Source organism: Pundamilia nyererei, unplaced genomic scaffold (genome assembly GCF_000239375.1).
Source record: "Pundamilia nyererei isolate P.nyererei 1_Seehausen unplaced genomic scaffold, PunNye1.0 scaffold00024, whole genome shotgun sequence".
In the NCBI taxonomy this organism is placed as follows: Eukaryota; Metazoa; Chordata; class Actinopteri; order Cichliformes; family Cichlidae; genus Pundamilia; species Pundamilia nyererei.
The window spans coordinates 4,059,806-4,074,939 of NW_005187425.1; the positions used below are offsets into that span (position 1 = coordinate 4,059,806).

Genomic DNA, 15,134 nt, shown 5'->3' on the forward strand with positions numbered 1-15,134 from the left:
GCACAACCCTGGCCTTGAGCGTAGCAAGGCCAGGGTTGTGCTTGGAGGCTTGGGAGTGCAGGGGGAAGTGTGAGTGCCTTGACGCACCCCCATTTCATTCTGCCCATCAGAGTTGGAACAGTCAGAGGCTTCCAGGTCAGACAGGCTCTGACCCCCAGAACCTCTGTCTCCTCACCAATGATGACAGATAAGACCACCACTTCCTTCTGTTAGCCAAGATAATCAGATCCTTTACTTAGAGTGTGACACACACACTCCCCTTCTCTCTCACGTACATATCTCTCCCTCTTTGCCGTTAATTCTCTCCTATGAATTCATGTTCAGCATACATGAGAATAACCAGATATATGTGTGCACTTAACCTACAGTAGATATGGCTTTTCTAATCTGATTTATTGTAAGAAAAAAAAAAAAGGAAATCACATTTTGGCTTATAAAAAATTGGCTCATTAACAGAAAGCATTATCTGTCTCACTAAAGAACAGATAAAGAGAACTGGCAGAAATAACTTTCCTGACAGCTTGATTCTAACAGAGCTTGGCAACGACCTTGTATGGTGGCAGGTCAGAGAGGGATCGAGTTGCACTTGTAGTCGCCCCCCTCCACAACAGCTTTTCACGAGCAGTGCAAATCTCACACATTCAACATTCAGCAAGTCGGACGGTTAGTTCATTATTAGTGCCTGGACTTAAGGCTGGGGGCTCCATCCAGAAGGAAGGGGGAAAAGCGGGGGTACATGAATAAGCCTGTAGAAAAAGGGAGAGCAGGGTGGAGGAAGTTTTGACTCACCGGTATAGACGAATCTTCCAGGGGCGCCTTTGCAGAACTGCTTGGACTTGTAGGACAGCGTTACTTCCACAACACCGGGAATGTGCCGAGGTGGAGTCTGGACGCGGATGGCGTGGGGAGTTATGAGCTGGATCACAGAGATTTAAAAAAAGCAAAAGAAAAGAGGGTATAAGCGGTCATTACTTGCTCGAAAGTTTGTCTTAATAATTATTATTCTAATATTGTGGATGGGTTTCAATTGAGTATAAAATGTGAAATTCTACATCGTACCTCACTCCATACAAGCATGGTGCCGAACACAACTTGTAGGCCATCGAAGAAGTTGTCCCCTATGAGGATGACAGTGGCACCTCCAGTGGTCCATCCCTCACTGGGACTGATAGCCTTGATGCATGGGGTGGCTGCTTATCCAAGACAAAGAGAAGAGCAAATTCAGCACCTAAGCTTCAACACTAGGCCTCGCGTCTCCTTCCACTCAGACACATTACTGCGCCACCTCTACGTTGAGCCCTCCATATCTCTCTCACAAAAGACATATCATGGAAATTGCCCCTGGAAAAAAAATGATGGATTTGTCCTTTAAGGCACGAGAATCAAAATCATTTATCAGTGCGCTGGAGTGGTGTAGTTAAGCAGACCCTTCAAATGGTCCACTTCACAAAGGCTAAACGCCAGGCTCACCAGGAAAATGATTTGATGGAGCAAATTATGTGTCAGGGCAAATGTAGCTATCAGAATTGATTAAGCATGCACCCGCATGTACAGTAAAATTTCAAAGTTGAACACATCTTAAATGAGTCAAGAATACAGGCTGTTAAAGTGGAAATGACAAGCTAAAGCTTTGCTGGTTCATGTTATTTCATTACCTTTGTTCTTCATGTGCAGTACAGTGCAGGCGGTGAGCGTAGTTTCAGGTTTCATAACGTGAAATGCACTCATGAATTATTCAGATTGTGTGTTTTTTTTTCTCTCTTTTTGTGATCGATTCAATCCATTTCATATTGTTTATTACAATGCTTTTCATCTGGCATGACTTCTGCTACGTAGCTCTGCCATTCATCAACAGTCTGGGTTGTTATTATAATCTAATTTGAGTGATCTGGTGCCTCACATTCACTGTCATTTGATGCATTACCTTAATATGGTGCTCAGCACAACACTGTGTTTACAACAGAAATAGCATGACAGCTAGCCATAAAATAGCAATATCAAATTTAATCTATTTCCATCAATATCTTTTAACACACTATGAATTGTGCATGTTTTCCCTTATCCTCAAAATACGAGCAACTATTTTGCAAGTTCCTTTTTTTTCTCTCCCCTTTACAAGCTCACTTCTAAACCTCTATTATCCTTTCCATCCAGTAAGTAAATCACAGTCAGCCATTGTTGTATGGATCACCTCAGACAAGACATCTCCCTTTGTTTGCCTTGCTGTTGGGTCTGTTCAGGTCATGTTTGCTCTCTCTCCGTGCCCATAAAGTGCACACACACACATTGGTACTACAGGGAATCTGACTTTAACAGGCGCTGTTGACTTCATGCTAATCACCTCGTACAGATTTTCATTTGTGAGGCCTGGAGGAGTGACATTTGCTTTCCTTAATTGCGAAGCAGAGCGTCTGAAAGAGGACCAACCCTCTATGGGCATGCTGGGCCCCCTCTAAGGGCCTGACCTTCATCAGTGCGGACGATTACAGCAAATAATTCACCCTTCAAAATTACTGTAAACAAATTGACTTTGGGGATGAGAGAGCGAGGGGGGCAGGAAGGAGGAGGAGGCAAGAAGAGGGCCTGATGGTGACGGTGACTGTTGGGGGGCAGCTGCAGCCTGGAACCTGCGACACGCACACACAATCACGCACGCACACACACAAAACCACACACACGCAGACGCACTACCTCGGAAATCCCAGTGCCCCCTCCCACACGCAGAAGGACCCATGGTGAGGCAGCGACTGAGGCCCTAAGCCGTCCACCCTTCTGCCTAAAAATTTGCATATGTCTCAATGCACAGACAGAGAGGGAAGCATGTGCTGAATGGGGACCGTGGCGAAGTGGATTACACAGTCAGCGCAGGCGATCTGATGACAGACACGCACAATGCCCCCTCAGCAGATGATAGGCATCATGAGGAGTGGACGGATGAGGATGCAAAGAGCCGCCCTGCCGCTCTGAGTGTTGCACCACTAAGTCTTTTGCAAACTTTGGGCTACAGCTGAGGAAATTCACTGAATTTGAATTCATATGTCATGGCTTGTTTTGGGGGCTCTTTTGTCTCTCTCTCTCTGTTTGCTAAAACGTTACCCTTGTCCATTTTTGTTTGTTTGCTTGACTTTTTTTTTTTTCCAAGATCGCCTTCACTGTGAATTGATCGCGGGGTGCTGATCTGGGATCTGCTCTAATCTTTGTCGTTTCTGGTTAGGGTTAGCCGCGGAGGACGTCAAAACCGATCCAAGATCTGAGCGGAGGAGGTCCTAGCTCTAGTATTGTGACACTCAAACAGGTCTGATGTGGCCCCGTGAAGCCGTCCTTTGTTCTGCCTGCTGAAATGTGTTGTAATTGTGCTGTGGGATGTCCAGATGGTCGGTTGATAGTGCAGCTGATGGGATTATACCTTTTACCTCTCCCTGGGCCATCTGTTCCCTTTGACTCTCTCTCTCTCTCTTTCTCTCTCGCTCACTCTCAGCCTCTCTCTCTCATACTCTCTCCTTCTCGTTCTCCTTTCCTCCTCTCCTTTTTCCCCCCTTCTTTTCTCCTTCTCTTTCTTCCTCTTAGGCCCAGCAGTCTGGATTCACTTGTCTTTATTGCATAAACCCTAACAGCATTACAGCCACTTGGCATGCAAATGAGGCAGGCGCTGCAGGCTCTATGCTGAGTCTCCTATATTGTCTGGGGCTCTATAATGGTGGAACTGAGCTAAGGAACGTGTGTGTGCGCGAGTGTGTCTGAGTAAGTGAGAAAGAGAGAGAGAGAGAGAAATTCTGTGTGTGTCAGTGCTGGTTGTTCGTGTGTGTCTGTGTGTGTGTGTGGGTATGTGTGTGTGTGTGTGTGTGTGTGTGTGTGTGTGTGTCTGTGTGTGTGTGTGTGTGGGGGGGTGCTCTGTGTGAAAGACTCAGCTATTTGTGAGCATGTTTATGCACCTTTGAGCCTGAATCTATACATGTTTGAGTGACAGGCAGCCACAAAGAACATCCATGTCTGAATGCATAATATGCTTGTTGTGTGACAGTACACACAAGTGAACAAAAATGTCACATGGCAAGATTCAGTCTGTCATCCACAGGCTGTGGCCCCTCTGTGCCAACAGGGGGCAGCACTTCTTGATCAATGCGAGGCAGTCGTGCAAGTGCGGTGTGAGCCGAGAGGAAGGATGCCTCTGTGTTTCAGCCACACAGTCAGTCAGCCAGTCACATATCTAAGGCTTCTCGCCCAGTGAACTCCCAAGGAAGAATGTGTTGCTAATTTAAAGCATGCTGTCTGCCTGCTAGTTGTCAAAGCAGTGTGGAGGACATGGCTGGAATTACATTTTATGACCGGCTCTCCTTTTCTCATGTGTCACATTTCTGTTTGTTAAAGGTGACGCAAACAAAGTGAGCAATCGCAGTTGATGCATGTTAAATTAGTTTGTTATGGAGCCGAGCCTAAGAGGGAGGGAGGGGGGAAAAAAGAGAAAAAACAAATCTCAACTTGTGTGAGCACACACAGTTAAGCAGAGGGAAGGTGTATTAAAGTTATTAGACAAAGACATGTTCAACTGGGCGGTTGACAATGGCTTCTTTTCTTGCTTTACGGGGCGTCACTCTGCTGCTTTGAAGAGTGTGGTGAAGGGTAGAATAAAAAAGGATGGGTTAGGGTAACCTGTAAAGAACACGAGCGTGCACACACGCACACACACACACAACGCAGGGGGTCCCATGGGAGCGGGGGAACATGGAGGCGAGGGCTCAACCTCTTTAATTGCTCTCCTCATTAAGAAACTGGTTGCTAGGCGATCCACACCTATCGTGTCATAAACGTGAAACACACAAACAGAACGTCAGGGAACATAATGACTTTGGTGCTCCGGGCAGGACTTTAATTATTTGATTTTGTTCTCCAGTAGAGGAGTCATTAATAAAGACAAAAACAAATAGATTAGCTTTTCCCCCACTAGGACTGGAGAGCACTGAGATATATTAATTGTCTGGTCTTTTTTTTTTCTTTTTTTTTTGTATTAGTCGTTGTTGTATTAAACATTACATTTGCTTTTGGTGATAGAACCATTAATGCCCATTAATGTGTAGAGAAGCTTGTTTTAGTCAGTGGTGTATATAAACTGTTTGCCCAGGCATAATTGGCCCTTGAAATCTGAAAATAAGCAATTTGCACAATTGGGCTAAGTCAGTTAACTTTTCTTTCTTTCTTTTTTTCCTTGCAGTCTTTCAGCTGTGTGTGCTCCCATCTGCAAGCGGAGGCCACAAGGGTCAGAAGGTTATGTTTAGTGCATTTTACTTTTTGGATTTCCCATGGTTTGGTGGTCCTACTTTTCTCTCTTTTGGCTGAGAAGGCAATCAGTCTATCATATGGAATCAGTTGGAAGAAAAACAGTAAGTTCTGTTTTTCTCATAGGCCACCCCCCACACCCCTTCTCTCCTTCTCTCTCTTTCTCTCTGTTTCACACACACACACACACACACACACACACACACACACACACACACACACTAGCAACCCCCCTTACCTCCCCCCTCTTTTCTGTCTTTCTCCTTCCTCCCCCTGTTTCAGTTCTCTCACAGCTAAAACTGCAGAACCCAGTGGCAGGAAATTGACCTCACAGCCAAATTCTTCAGCAATTTGATCATGTTTCACATTGGCTTTTAAGACAAATGTAGGTGCGTAAGGAGACTGGAAGTAGTATAACATTTTAAAAGAGTGAATTAGTCCGAGTATTATCATCTTCGCTGGCGATACTGAAATGATAAACACTGACTAATGCATGTTGCTTCCAATCAAGACATAACAGCAGGTATGAGTGAGGCCAAAAGCAACTTAAAAAGTGAAAAAAAATGAAAGTGATGGAGGAACGAAAGCTTCTAAGCAACTAGAAGCAACTAGGTGTGTGATCTGGGAGGAAAAAAATGGGAGGGTGTCTGAAAGAAACTATGAGGAAAAAGGAGCGTAGCAAATTATAAGATGTAAAAATGTGCCTACCATTCTCCAGATAAGGAGGCGTACCTTCTGAAGGGTCGAGTCTGCGAGCCCTTCGCCCATGCTTGGAATTGTTGTGTACAAACATGTTGTCAGAGACAGCCAAGACATGGCCGTCCACATTGACGGTCGTCGATACGACAACCTGCGAGAGGAATAAAAGCAAAACATGTCATTGAGCAAGTTTGAAGGTGATAATAGTACATTTTGGTAAAGGTTTAGGGACATTCTGAGGGATGTATGAGTAGTTTGTTGTGTCCAGGTGCTAAAGCTCATGAATTGGTTGTCCTCTTTGGACAGATCACATTACATCAACCTCCCCTCCCTGCCATTTCCTTTTTTCTTTTTACTGTCGTGCATTTGTGTACAGCTAATTGACATTTCGATCACTAAAATACCATTTCCGTTTACCCACTCTACCAACTGTCATCATAGGCGAAGCTCGGTATTATTGATCAGCTTGTCCATCTCTTTGAGGATGGAAGGCCTCCCTTTTAAAATATTACTGGAGTCATTAGCAACTGAACAGTGCTCTATCCCATCTCTCAGCAAACATTTTACTAGGATCAAATTCCAAGCCATACTCCATATTTCATAATGCTTATTTTTGTTGTTGTTTTTTTGGCTACCACATTCCAAACAGTGAGCCACATGTGAATGGCCAAAGTGTTTCTGAGCCGGAAACAGAGAGCCCCTCTCAGGTTTGCTTCGCCGGTAAGTGACCTCGGTGTAGCAGTGGAATTTAGGGGGGTGCTTTTTTTGGTTGGTTTGGGGTAGGTGGGGGTATAGGGAGAGGAGGGGAGAGAAGGGGAAGTGAAAGAGCTCCATTCTTGTGAGCAGGTTCAGAGCTGGGCCAAGCTGAGGATGATGGATTGGGCCCTTTCTGGCCTCCAGCTGGTTTTGGGGTAATAAGAAGAGTGGAAGGCATGCAAAATACACAACTTTAGCCAGAGAAACACCTACGGTGGCACATCTGGGAAATCTATTTAGGGCAAATGACATACTAACTGCTGGAATAAAGGCAATCGATGATAATAAAAAGTAAAAACATCTTCTGTTTTGAGAAAATAATATAGTTGCACAAAAAGAGTGATGCAAAAAGTTCTTGCATTCCTTTTGACATATAGGAGTGAGAGGTGAAAGCCCTTGGTGGCTGTCACGCATCAGTCCACATTCAGCCTGAGGGAAGATTTGAAGAGGCAGGGGAGGTCTGATGGTAGTGACATCAGGAGGGGACACCCTGTCTTGTCTGTTTCATATCTGGGCTTCCTCCTGGAGGATGCTGGCTTATGTGTCTATCACAAAACAGTGCTGCCAGTGACGGCCGCCCTCCTGTAGGCTGTCGTTACCCTGATAGGACAAATCACACTAAACTCTCACTGTCTCACCTTGACCTAGTGGGCTGCTTGTGGTGATGTGGGCTGCTGAGTAGGATAGGTAGACAAATGGAACAACAGGGAGTCAATCATTTGAAGGCTTAACTATTTGACACTTTAGATAAGACTGAGTTAAGAGACAGTAAAAATGTATTTTAACTGGCAGCATTTTGTTAGCTTACAATAATGTTTTCTTATTTTTTTAAAAGCATGGTTTTGACATAAAGTACATGCATATGTGGATAAACATATATGCAAGGGTTCCTAGCGTGTATCCCATCTATCTATATGTCTATGTGTGTGTGTCTGCCTGTGGGCGTGCTTGCAGATATGCGTGTGCAAGAAGGTATGCGTTTCCGCTGCCAGACAGTTCGTGAGTTAACACTGTTGTTACATTTGGTTGGATCGTCCTCCCCTCTGTGCAGAGGCTCAGAAAGCTGTCAGGGACACAATTGATGGCACTCTTAAATCCTATATCCTTATTTGTGTCAGATGGTATTCCCTAATAAATATTCTGTCCAAGAGCACACAGGACACAAAATCCCTCTCTCTCTCTCTTTGCCTGGTTTTTGCCTCCTTCAGTGCCAATAATAAAAATGTATTCATATGTGAATCTGTGTCAGTGTGACTTAGTATAGTGGAGCAGCTGTGGCTGTGCATTTGCACACCTGTGTGTGTGTGAGAGCGTGCGTGTCTGCAAAAAGAGAGCGAGACAGTGAAAGACAGGGACAGAAATAGAGCATATGTGTGAAATAGATTTCAGTCACCTGGAATCTGCGCATGTCTCGTGGATTCCCTGCATTCTTCAGACAGTTCTGATTGCACTTGAGAAAGAACTTTAGGAAGAATCTGTGAGAGAGCAGAAAAGAAAAAGCAAAAATATTAATTATACTTTTGAAGCTGGAATTTTAGCTGGCAAGGTGACAGAATATTTCAACAGGATTTCTCAAGCACACCCATTTTCCACATTCATTCATTCACCGTGTGAGCATGACGGTATCTCGGTTTGAGAAGTCGCACTCTTTATTATTCTTTCAAAATCTAGAGCTGTTTGTGATCTCATCCTCTCACCTGAGTTCACGGGTCTTTCCCAACTCCCATCTGCCACTAACATATAGGAAGTCACTTGATATTCCACCCACCGCTTTAATCCCAGGACACCCCCAGTGCAATTAAAGTTCTCCTGTTCAATAGGGAAGCAAATGAGGCCCACCTGTGACCAGGTCTTGTTTGAAGAGCATCAGGGATAAAGGACCTAACAAGGTGAGAGCGCGCCACAAAACTTATAGTCCTGTCAGGCAATTAGGCGGACACTCCTGGGACCACCGTATGCCACACACACACACACGCGCACAGACAGACACACATACACACACATAACGCATACACACACCCATGTTCTTGTGGGTGGGTGAGGCAATTATGCCACAAATTACAACCTGGCTAATCGTCTCTGAACAAATGTCACGTCTGAGTAAGATCTGGGCTTGCTTAGTTTGTAAGCCGCCTTCTCAGGTCTTGCTGAATTTATTGATAAGCCCTCGTACTGAGAGTTCTATATCAGATGAGGCTTTACAGACATCAAATAGTTAAAGAGAGGAAAACTAAAAACAAGACCAATAAGAGAAATTATCTCAGATGTAGCCCATTGTGTAAAATCCCGCACAACCACACAGAATAAACAATGAAATCGACTTGTTGTTTTTGCAAATTCTCCCCACAGAATCATGACTGATTGCGCCTTTGCTTTCTCCGATTCTTTATAAATACAGTGCTGTGATATTTATTTTTCATCACATTGCACTAGCATTACTATATGCAATACTGCGGTTTTCATTGTAATACTAACTTGACTCACAGAATTGCAGCGGCTCATTGGATTACCATAGATTGCACCATAGATTGCACGGACATTTCATTCAGCTAAATACAGTGGCTTGTGTGGCCTGCGAGGACGCTTTCACAACACTTAAGACTTCTCGTTCGCCCAGTGGGATCCTGGCCAAGCCATAAATCAGAGTCTGAAATGACCCTTCTAACCCCGGCCACATTAACACATGCACTGGTCATTTAGAAGCGTTCTTCGATAGACTCCTATACCTTGTGCTTCGCGGAGGGCCCAGGAGGGAGAGGAGAGGTGAGAAAATATTTTCACTCCACATCCAAGAAGCTTTGGCTTGGACATCAATAAAAGACGTTTTAACCCATGCCAGAATGCTGATTGCCTGTCGGTGTGTGGTGAGGCCATAAAAAACCTGACTTGTCATTAGTGCATTTCGCTTGATTGTGTTCACTGTGTTTTCGGGTTGCATCTGTTGGCTGATCATCAAAATGACCATTATGTACTCTAATTCCCTGACCCTGTTTTTATTTCCCCAAAGAGCCATAATGTAGAGCAGCAGACATCTGCGGAAAGCAGACCTGAAATACGACTTTTATTTGTCTGTCGCCTCTCATATAGATTGGGCAAGGCGGGTGGTGCGTATTTATGTGCGCGTGTGCACACATCTACATGCATATGTGCGTGCAGGCATGCGCACGTACATCCATCACCGGTTGGTAAACAATTTATGTCAAAGCAAGAGATAGAATATATTTCCCAAGCAATGCATTGACTTCATAAAAGAAACACATTACTTTCAGAGTTAGTCTTGTCTCTTTTCTGGGATACTTTAATGCTTTTACATACTGTTCCCACTACAGCAAAACCAAAAGTTAAGAAACAATAAACACAAGAAATTGAGTGCCCACGCTATCATAAAGTAGCTCCTTTATGTTTACTGTTATGAAGGCAATTAAGCACAATTTCTCTCCTAAAAAGATAAGCTTAATTTTCATAGTCCACAGCAGTGGCAGCGCTATAGCATCCATTACATTTGAGTTGGTTAAGATTCTCCATGAGCACAGTGCAAATTGGTCCTTGGTGAAAAGGAGAGCAATTAAGACAAGGCCCCTCTCTCTCTCTTTTACTTCTTAAATATCTACAGAAGTTTGTGCTGGTGTTTTGGCACGCACAGAGACAAAAGGAGGTTGTTTAATTGTTTTTTAATGGGATATCAAGTCGTCGCTGCCATTAGATGTTGGCAATGGAGGGCAAAGGGGGATAGAGAGAAAGAATGAACTGCAATTAGGTTTGATTAAAGCTATCCTTCTCAATAATCAGCTGTTCTGACAGGACAGGGGGACCCTGGTGGCCGCTGAGATGGAGGAAGGTGTTGAGTGATATTAAGGCCAATGAAGGGGATATTAACATGGCTAATTAAAGCTCTTCCAAAGCCGGGAGAGGAGGCTCTCAGTGGACCGCACTGGATGAAATAATCGGCCAAGGCAGCTATCAGTTGGAGGAGAGCGAGAGAGAGAAAGGGTGTATGGGAAGGGGTGGGCTGGGGTGTAGTCCATCTGAGAGAAAGAGAGGAGTAGAGGGAAGGAAAGAGGGAGGCGTAGAGGAAAACTACGAAGTGTGAAGGAAGACAAAGAGGAAGACATTGACAGGCATATAGAGAAAGACTTTCAGTGTAGCCACAGAAGCTCATTCTGACATCAACCCTCTCTGTCTGCATGCCCGAAGTCTGCCAGTATAACTAAGACCTGACATCAGCTTTTATCTCCGACAGCTAGTCATACAGGTCCACAAATCAACATTAAAACAATCCTGCTCATGCCTTGGTCTAAGGCAATTAATACGATTCTCCTGTAGTACCTCCATGCTCGCCCACTGCTGAAGCTACTAATCATGCCATAATGATTTCTCTCCCTCTGGTCAAAGGGGAAATAGATTGTCTCTTTAGTAATGCAGCAGGCTCTGCGCCTTCCACTCCCTGGCTTCACAGACCCGGTAATTGAGGAGAAAAAGGCCGACTTTGGCACTTTGACTGATTTGAGGGCTGCTAGACCCTCTTATCTTTACTCTGATCATTTTAGGCTGACACTCAAAGGAAGACCCATCGCCCTAATTCTAGCTCACCCTCTCCCATCATCAAACAGAAGAGGAATAGGAAAAAAAGAAGAGAGGGAGAGGGGGGGGAAAAACAAACAGGCGAGGTGAGGAAGGCCCTCTCTCGTTTAAATGACCAACTTAATTGCCGGGTTGATGTCACTCATGCATAAATGTCCATTCCTTTGATTTGAGTGAAGAGGGCAAATAAGGATAATGTTGTATTATTAAGAAGGCTCTATCGACAGTGGAGGCTCGCTGTCCTGTCAATTTCATTCACATTTTTTTCATCCATTTCTTTTTCGGATTTTTTTATGACTTACAAAAAAAAGTCAGCTTTTTTTAAAACGTGTTTTCACCCACCAGTTTCTTTAGTTGCTTACATGAGGATATATTTTCCGTTCTCTAATAGTACACCTTGTTCTTATTGTTCAAAAGAGCTTGCCCATATTTACTTAGGCTGCTACACAATACACTGACAGATGGCCATGGTTTCTGTAAGAGTCAGGTATTGACAACTCTAAGCTCCTGATTGGTGCCCCGGCACTAATGACTAGCATGCAGTGTCCACAGCCGGCAGCCATGACAGTGAGGTCATCCGTTGCAGGGCGGTGAGTATCGATCACCACCCAGCTCCAGCCCATCAGGCCCCAGCTGCCTCCCAGACTCAATGGGCCCCTGTTACAGGAGCCCTGTAAGAAAACGGTTCCCAACACCAGACTACAATCTGCTGACACCAGATCTCTACGCTGAGATAGTAGTACACGGGTCAATAGCGTATCGGATTTCCAAAACGCCAGGGTCTTAATGTCAAGCCTCCTGCCTTCCCTACCTACTGCTCCAGTTATTAGGCACTTCACTGAACTGCATTCAGATCCCTGTTGTGACAAGGCGGAGCAGGTAAAACGAGAAATAGAGACACTTATAGATCTTAATCTTCCCGAACACTTATTTATGCAACTGAATGGGCTTGGATATATGTGCCAGTTAAGTCCCTGGGAGGGTGAACTGAGCTCCGTGGCCATTCCCGTCGTATTCATGTTTGCCACTGTCTTCTCTCGTCAAGCAGAGCTGTTTTTCTCGCCTTAGCTGAAGTAAACCACAGCACATTAACAATATTTGCTCTACCCCTGTACAAGCGCCAAGGGACCAGACCCACAGATCCTATCACTTCTTTATCGGGGAACAAGTGCCTCACTATCCAACCTTATTGGGTTTGGAAGATTAACCCCTTCCACTCACGGGCTCTGCCCGTCTCCTCCGAGAGCAGCAAGGCAGATGTCACTGTGATTATTATTGTTCGGCATCAAATATCCCAACAACGTGTCTCAAAGAATTTATTGGGTATTTCCAAGGCCTTTTTTGTTTTCATTTCTTTATTTTTTCCTGCTGCTATTGTCAGTTCATTTTGTTGTTTCATATTTCATATTTTTGTTGGTGGTATGTGTGTTGTGAGGGTGTCACAAATAATTTATGTGCTTCCTCTGCACCGTAAGATGTAGCTGTGTCCCTCCATTCATCCCTCTTTACCCTCTCCTCCACCATCCCCCTTTCTCTCTAATGGGCAGAGTGGCATTGACATTATTTCACTTGAGGATCCCTCACTCTGTCAATCCCTCTTCATTTACTCCATGGCTACAGGACTCATTATTGTATCTCTTCCTCCTTCTCTCCCTCTCTCGCACTCTCACTCATTCTCCTCACCTCCTGTCTCTCTCGCTCTCTAACTATCCCTCTCCCTCACTGGACACTGTTAGTTTCTTACTTAAGAGAATCGCTCGTCTTCACAAATGGTTTCACGTCAAACCCACTCCTAGCCAGCCCCCACTGATTCCCTTCAGGCTTTGGCACAGGTTTACTGTAACAGATTAGACGAAGACTCGAAGCTCCTGCTAACTATCCATCACTTGCTAACAGTGGACTAAGGCTGTGTGCTTTATGCAGCTTTTAGCTCCAGCCCGCCACATACTGCATGTTTAGCCCCAAGCTTTCTCTCTGCCTCTCCCATCCCCTCACATCAAGATACTGCTGAGGCTGTGTACTGTTGCACGCTGTTCTTTGTTTTACTCTGAATACAGCTTTTTCTCTACTAGGACTTTGAACACAATATAATAAGACACAAAACATAAATAATTCTGCGTTGTTTTGTCTTGCACGGCCCTGTTGTAAAAACGAATAAAACACTGGTTGCTGCTATAGTGCCGGCATCATCTACATCCAAACTGGAACTCCTAGATTTTACTTAATCATAAGCACCACAGAAATGTGATGATGATTACTGATAATGACCGTGACAGTCTGAGTGTTCCTCATGAGGTGGCTGACATTACAAAAATAATCACGTACATCCACAATACAGCCCTGAGGAATATTTACTCTGCTCACCAGCTGGACGGCATAGAGGTATCTCCAGGTTATTTTTCTGCAGGAGGAGAAATATGGTGCTTTGATTACTGGTCAGCATTGGAGCTTGAGGCCTTGAGGAAATACCAGTCAGCACCTCCCTGCACTAGTGAGATGGAAGATAAGCATATGTTGGAGTAACTGGCCAGGGTGAATAGTAGTATTTAGGGTGTTGGACGTGGGGTTCTGGAAGGCCCCAGAGCGGGTTTACAATGAGAGCCATACACCGCCGCCGTCTCTCTCCTGTGGCACCTTGGAGTGATCAGACCCAGGCAAGACGGAGAGGAACACATCTGTACAGGCAAGGCCGGCAGGGGGGCTTTGACCATTTACAGAAAGCCTTGCTGGACCCAGCAGGCCAGCAGGGGCTAATTTGCATGCGTATGTATATGAGCGTTTGTTTGTGTGTAACATATAGGTCAGTGAGTCAGTGGTTTTGCTGTCTGCCCATGCATGCTCAAATGTATGCAAGTGTATTTCGGCATCGTATTATTACTAATGTATAATACATACATCTAAAGTGGCTGTCAAAACTGGTAAGCCATCATGAAACATGAGGCTGCGACATCGGCACCACATTAACGCATTCTCAGAAGAGTTTAAAAAAAACACCCACTGTGGACTGTCATGTAGGTGGTGGGGGGTATAAAGATAGAAAGACAGAGAGCGGGTCGGTGCTTAAAGCTAACAGGTAACCTTTCTGTGCACCTAGGACAAAGGCAGGGGGAAAAAGAAAATGTCAAATTAAGAGAGGCCAGGCAGAGAGACGTGGCTGCCATATTTGTGTGAAAGCCCAGTGCTGTTGGCAGCAGAGATGGCTGCTTTCTGATTCATCTGGGGCCGTATGGCAAAGCTTTGTCAGTCTGTGCGAGGTATAAATAATTCAGGGTGAGAGATGGCAATTACAGGGCCCTGCACAACCAAAATGAATATTTTATAAGGACTAAAACTGCCCTGGAATGAATCACACACATGGAGTCACACACACATACACACTCACACGTGCACACACGAGCGTAAGTGAATGTGCACACGCGCACACATGAGACCAAACACACACACACACAAAGGTAGCACATATGAACCCATGGCATAGCTGTTGCATTGTTGACAAAAAACAATTCTATTATATAAACCCCCGCTTTTATGGCTTAATAATTTTTAATATTCTCGTGCGCATGTGTAAAATTTGGCACGATATTTAGTTAAGGGGTGTGTTATATTCATTTATCCGTGTTCTTATTCTGTTATGGAAAAGAAAAAAACAATTCACCACAAACAAATACACATTTAAGATTTTAGTGAGCTACCCAGGAGCCCGAGTGAAATCCGTTAGCTAAATAAATTCTAAAAAGTGTTGCAAATATATAGGAAAGATCTACAGAAAAAGCAGTCTCCAGAGACCCAGAGCCTTTACTTTTGACCCTGTAAATATGGTCTTT

General features: G+C 44.5%; 1 protein-coding gene across 6 annotated transcripts in view; it reads right to left on the reverse strand.

Moving 5' to 3' along the window:
• LOC102205400 (EBF transcription factor 3) overlaps positions 1 to 15,134 on the reverse strand; it is a 65,775-nt gene that overhangs the window by 17,866 nt on the left and 32,775 nt on the right. For 2 of the 6 annotated variants that reach the window (XM_005727454.2, XM_013909385.1), the window contains exons 7-10: positions 8,123 to 8,204; positions 6,007 to 6,124; positions 1,060 to 1,190; positions 790 to 916 (exon numbers count right to left, since the gene is read on the reverse strand). In XM_005727454.2, the coding sequence (XP_005727511.1) occupies positions 790 to 916; positions 1,060 to 1,190; positions 6,007 to 6,124; positions 8,123 to 8,204 (458 nt within the window). Of the gene's footprint in view, positions 1 to 789; positions 917 to 1,059; positions 1,194 to 5,982; positions 6,125 to 8,122; positions 8,205 to 15,134 lie in introns of all 6 variants that reach the window. The other 4 variants (XM_005727453.2, XM_013909384.1, XM_013909386.1 and 1 more) reach the window with 2 other exon arrangements.